This window comes from Bactrocera dorsalis, chromosome 1 (assembly GCF_023373825.1).
Source record: "Bactrocera dorsalis isolate Fly_Bdor chromosome 1, ASM2337382v1, whole genome shotgun sequence".
Taxonomy (NCBI): Eukaryota; Metazoa; Arthropoda; class Insecta; order Diptera; family Tephritidae; genus Bactrocera; species Bactrocera dorsalis.
Window position 1 is genome coordinate 73,714,061 of NC_064303.1, and position 5,370 is coordinate 73,719,430.

Here is a 5,370-nt window from a genome sequence, read left to right on the forward strand (position 1 = left end):
GTCTTTTTAATGAAGAAAGAAAAATTTGTTTGCAAAGAATTAAAGGGTGGTTAACGGAAACCGAGGGTTTGGAGGATATAGGCCGTTCAAATAAAAAATTAAAAACGGAAATTTCATGCTTAATTAGCTTTGATATTGTAAAACAAGGCAGACCTTTTGCTGATGGGGTATTTGTTAAACAAATGTGTACAAAAATTGGAACATAATATAGAATTATTAGAAACTATTCCTTTATCCCCACGAACTGTACGCGACGTTCTGATGAATTAGGAATGTGCATTGAATCAGCAATATTGAAAAAGATTAATGATTGCAAACTTTTTTCTATATGTTTAGAGGAAACCACCGATGTTAACGATCTTTGTCAATTAGCTATATGTGTTCGAACCGATCATGAAACTTGCAGAACAAATAATTAATAAGGTGCGAGCGGGGCATCATTCACTTACCCACAGAAAATTTGTAAACTTTTTAAAATATACGAGCGCTGGCCACTCCGACCTTAAAATGTTTACAGATGTTCGTTGGCTAAGTCGTGGTGATTGTCTAAACAGATTGTTTGAATTAAGGTAGGAAGTTCTGCAGTTTCTGGAAACTGAAAATATGGAAAAATTCAAATTCGAGATTCGTTCTTTAAAAGATGAAGATTTTATTTTAGATTTGGCATTTTTAGCCGATGCCACCTTAATTTTAGACGAACTGAATTTACAGCTTCAAGGAAGGGAAAGAAGAATGCAAGATGCGGTAAAAAACCTGCATGAATTCAAAACAAAATTATTTTTACTGTTAAATGAAATTCAGTCGCATGATTATTCCCATTTTCCGAAAACTGTTTCTGTTTATGCAAAACTTAAACAAGTTAATAAATCACATGATCATATCGCAATATTGGAAACACTGTTTAATAACTTTGAAGATAGATTTAAGGATTTTGCTTGCTTTCAACCACTAATCGATATTTTTGAAAATCCCTTTAATTGCGATGTTAGCAAATACAAATTGGAAATCCAATCTGAGTTAATAATATTGCGAAGCGAAATGTGTGTTTCAAATAAATCGAATATTTTGGAGTTCTGGAAACATTTGGATGAATCATTTTATCCTCATATAAAAAGAATTTCTTATTTGTGTTTATCACTTTTTCCTTCGACATATTTTTGCGAGCAAATTTTTTCCGACTTAAAGTTCGTTTGCTCAAAGCAACGCAACAAACTGACCTCAGCGCATTTAAAATACATTCTTTTAATAAGAAACTGCCCTAAAAATATTATTATTGATAATTTTATCACAGAAATATCATAACGTGTACATATATTTTCGGAATTTGAAGCAAGCAAATGCAAATTATTTTTATAATTTTTATTATATTTTTATGTATGTAACTATGTATGTTACATAACATACATAAATCCAAATGAATTTTTGAATGTTTTATTTAAGTTTGTATCTATGCACGTATGTACACTGTATATGCAATACCTTTTTTTATGTTCTCATTGAAACGCAAAAGTGATAACTTTTTTTTTAATTCACGCAATTTCCGACTGGGATGCTCAAGCGGAGCAGTTCGCTTGTGCTCACCAACACAGTCACAGTTTAACTTTTGCCGACCACTGCTCTAACCCAATAAACAATTGCGTAAATGTTTCGTAAATCTGCGCTAAAATAAACTTATCTACAAACATTTGAGTAAACTTACTTACAAATGTGAGAAATAAGTTTAATTATAAGTTTACTTATCTTATATTTGTAAGTTTAAAATAAATGCGTTGAAAAAACGTTTACTTACAAACATAAATGTAAACTTATGATGCAACATTGCAAATCAGTTTACATGTAAACACAAAAAGTAAACCAACCGTTTACCATTTCCCGTTAGTTTTTTCGCCGACTCTGTGGCGACTGTTTTTCCTTTTTTGAGTGATCGCAGTTCATAATTATTGAATTTGTGAGAAGTAAAGACGTGCGTTTTAAATAAAACAGTGGAAAAGTGAATAACTAAAAATAATTAATTGAAAAATTACTTACATATCTGTAAGTTATATTTAGAAGTGTTTTAAATAAAATAAAATAAAAAAGGCCTTTACAATATAAAAGGGTAAGTTGCATGTTGTATTTTAAGGCGTTGTTATAGTTTTTTTAACTGCTATTCGCGGAAAATATGCCACGCATTCTAACTAAGTTTGTTTTTTGCAGGAATACAGGAAATAAGGTGATTCCAAAACTTAAAAGGTAAATAATATATGGTATTTTCATTTATTATTTCTTATTGTTGTTTTTTATATTAACATATGTTATACTTAGTTATAAAAATTGCAAATGAGTTCCTTAAAGCGGTACAGAACAGCAAAAACTTTTAGTTGCGAGTTGATGCACTTGTTGTATTCAAATGATAATGAACAGTCGCAACCTACAACCTCCGCAGCTTCACCTAATCCTATTTAAATCATCAGTATTTCATATATATAATACAAACAGCTTAACTTTTTCAAATGTTTTAAGTTCCCATATCCTAACCAAAATAATAAAAGTAATTTATTTACATAACTTTGAAAGTGATTCACATTCCTTTCTTCCCCTAGTTTCACATAATGTCCGCCAATAAATCATACACATACCACTCCCAAGAACCAATAGCCCAAATAAATACCGATGGAGTGCATTTGCAATTTGAAACATCCATCAACCAAAACGGAAATAACCACAACATAGTCGAACAAGCAGGAACAATTAATAGCTATACACTGGATCCCACATTTTTAGAAGGTAGTCAATATCAATTATTTATTTGAAAAGTTTTTTTTAATGAAAATGTTTTTTTGCAGCAATTCAAAGCTCCATTGATGCAGCTGTATCCAAATCTATGGGAAGAATCGTCGAGGAGGTAAGAAGCTTGCGGCGAGATATCGCAGAGTTGAGGAATAGCAGAGACAATGTTCCATCAAAAAAGATTATGCCAGCGGAACCTTTTAACACAGTGGAGCAATTTATGGAATTGGAGAGTTTACTCCAGAAGGATGAAGAATATGCTAAATTTGTAAGTAAATATTTATTGACTGTTTGAAAGCCAATTTTACAATTTCTTTTTTTGAAGAAATCGGAACTTATGCAAAATATTAAATACACAGGAGCGAAATTCGTCAGAACAGCTTGGCGCTCATTGGTATCCGATGAATGTGCTCAACATTTTGCTTGGAGTGGAACGTCAGAAAAAAAACCTGTCCGCGTCTTAAAAGTATCTATGGCTATACGAGGTACTTAATAATAAAACTTAATAAACTTTATATTTACATGTGTACTTATATACTTATATATATTTTTAATTTAAATTTCAGATGTCTTCTTACATGAAGTGAAGGGCAATGACACTGAATATATAAGTGGCACCAAGACGATTTTTCAGTTTGCCAAAAATAGACAAAAACGGAAGCACCAAAATGCAGCAAATTAATTATTTTACATAACTATTTTTCTATCATTTCATTTTTAAAGAATGTTTTTTAAATTTTAATTTTTAGTTTAATTTAACTTATCAAGAATTATTTTAATTTTTAGTATAAGTACATATGTATATATAATAAATAATACTAAATGAATTAAAACTAATAAAGAAAATAATTATATATCTTTAAAAATATATCATGCGATTTATTTTACTAGCATTACATAAAATCATTACAACACGTTTACAAATACATTTGAAAATAAACTTACAAGCGGTTGGATATTAATTTAATAAATGCTTACTTTTAAGTTTAAAAATAAGCGATTTTACAAGTATGTGAAAAAGCCCAAAGTAATGTAACGTTTTGGTTTTTTACAAGTGTTTTGTAATTGTTTTGTAATGAAAAACGTAATCTTATTGTAACGAAAAGGTTTACCAGTGTAAGTTTATTTTAAGTTTATTTACAAATGCGATTGTTTACTGGGAAGTACACATGAGAACATATCGCTCATTTGCTGCAAGACCGGCATAATTCAAAAAACGTGATTTTTGAGTTAATGCTGCAGAATTGTTCGTTATATCATACTTCATATTGAGTGAAAAATTCATATGAATACCTCTTATATGCTCCGCTTGAGAAGAGGTGTAAGGTTGGAGTCACCGTGTAAGGTTGTAGTAAGTTGAAAACTTTAAACGCGTTTTCTGGAGAATCGATTTTTTTGACTTATGCCGGTCTTGCAGCAAATGAGCGATATGTAATCTTGCAGAAATTTATAATTGTTATTTATACATACATGTGTGTGTATGTTGTTTGCCAACTTTGGTTGGTACTTATATGTCAATATATGTATAAATAAATATAAAATATGAATATAAGTATTTGCATATATGTATGTTGTATTTTATGACTTTTATTTTTTCTTTTACGGATCGAATTTGTCCAAGCTTACTATTTAAGCAATCCTGCTTATACCTTTGGAGTATAAGGGGTATTGCCGGAAAACGGGGTCAAGTGTATACTTGAAATTTTTTTTTTTTAATTTGTGTGTTTGGATACACAAGGGTAAACGTAAATAGGACCTTTTGTATTAGATATGTATATGCCAGTATATATATAATTATATTATAGTATATACTGTTCATACATATATGTGGATGTACAAATATATATAGCGTACCAAACTGTTCTTCGGTTTCCCGGACATTAACCGTAAGTTGAAACAGTTTGGCAGCAACCGTTCTTTTAAAATGTTAACCGACTTGAATACAGTTGTTATGTATACATATAAACTGTATCTGTTAACCAACATACAAATATGAAATATATAATTTTTAAATAAAAAGTGGAGTCGATACAACTCACTTTGAGCCGCTTCAAAGGGCTAGGGATGTTTCTGCAGATAAAGGTGCCGATGCCTGTGATCCGTTTCCTTCCGTTTTTTATGTTTTTTGGTTTCCAAACTGCTTTTTGTTGTGTTGCTGCCGATGATGGTTTCCTTTCCTCTTTTTTGCTCTTCCGGTTGTTGTTTGGTTCGTACTTCTGTACAGATGTCTTTAGTAGATATACTTTATTTTCACAATTATTAATTTTATTATTTATTTATTTTTTTTTCAAATTATTGCACTTTGAAGTCACTGTTTTCCTTTCTTGTTTGTTTTTAAGCTTCGCGCCCGTTTTAAAGTTAAATTAATTTTCGCGCCCGTTCTTTTTTTTTTTTATTTTTTGTTTAGTTGTTCAGCACAGTGTTGTATTTTTGTATTTATATGTATATTTATGTATTTATATGTCACACTGTTATATATTTATATGTTTTCCTTTTTGATTTTTGATAAAAATTATTATTTTTTTTTTTTGATTTTGATAGTTATAACGGTAGGGAACCGTTTCGTGTTTTTCGTTTTTCCACTTTGTTTTTTTTTGTATA

General features: G+C 30.0%; 1 protein-coding gene across 1 annotated transcript; it reads left to right on the forward strand.

The window, feature by feature from the left end:
• The first annotated feature begins 1,625 nt into the window (after positions 1–1,625).
• On the forward strand, positions 1,626–3,525 carry LOC125775584 (uncharacterized). The gene is made up of 3 exons (XM_049446231.1): positions 1,626–3,037; positions 3,095–3,254; positions 3,336–3,525. Exons 1-3 carry the CDS (start codon positions 2,864–2,866, stop codon positions 3,449–3,451), a joined length of 450 nt encoding a protein of 149 aa, XP_049302188.1. The 5' UTR covers positions 1,626–2,863; the 3' UTR covers positions 3,452–3,525.
• Positions 3,526–5,370: the final 1,845 nt, after the last annotated feature.

Coding starts and splice junctions, on each gene's coding strand:
- LOC125775584 (XM_049446231.1), top strand. CDS start 2,864: ATGGGAAGAATCGTCGAGGAGGTAAGAAGCTTGCGGCGAGATATCGCA. Junction 3,038..3,094: donor ATGAAGAATATGCTAAATTT/GTAAGTAAATAT, acceptor CTTTTTTTGAAG/AAATCGGAACTTATGCAAAA. Junction 3,255..3,335: donor AGTATCTATGGCTATACGAG/GTACTTAATAAT, acceptor TTTAAATTTCAG/ATGTCTTCTTACATGAAGTG.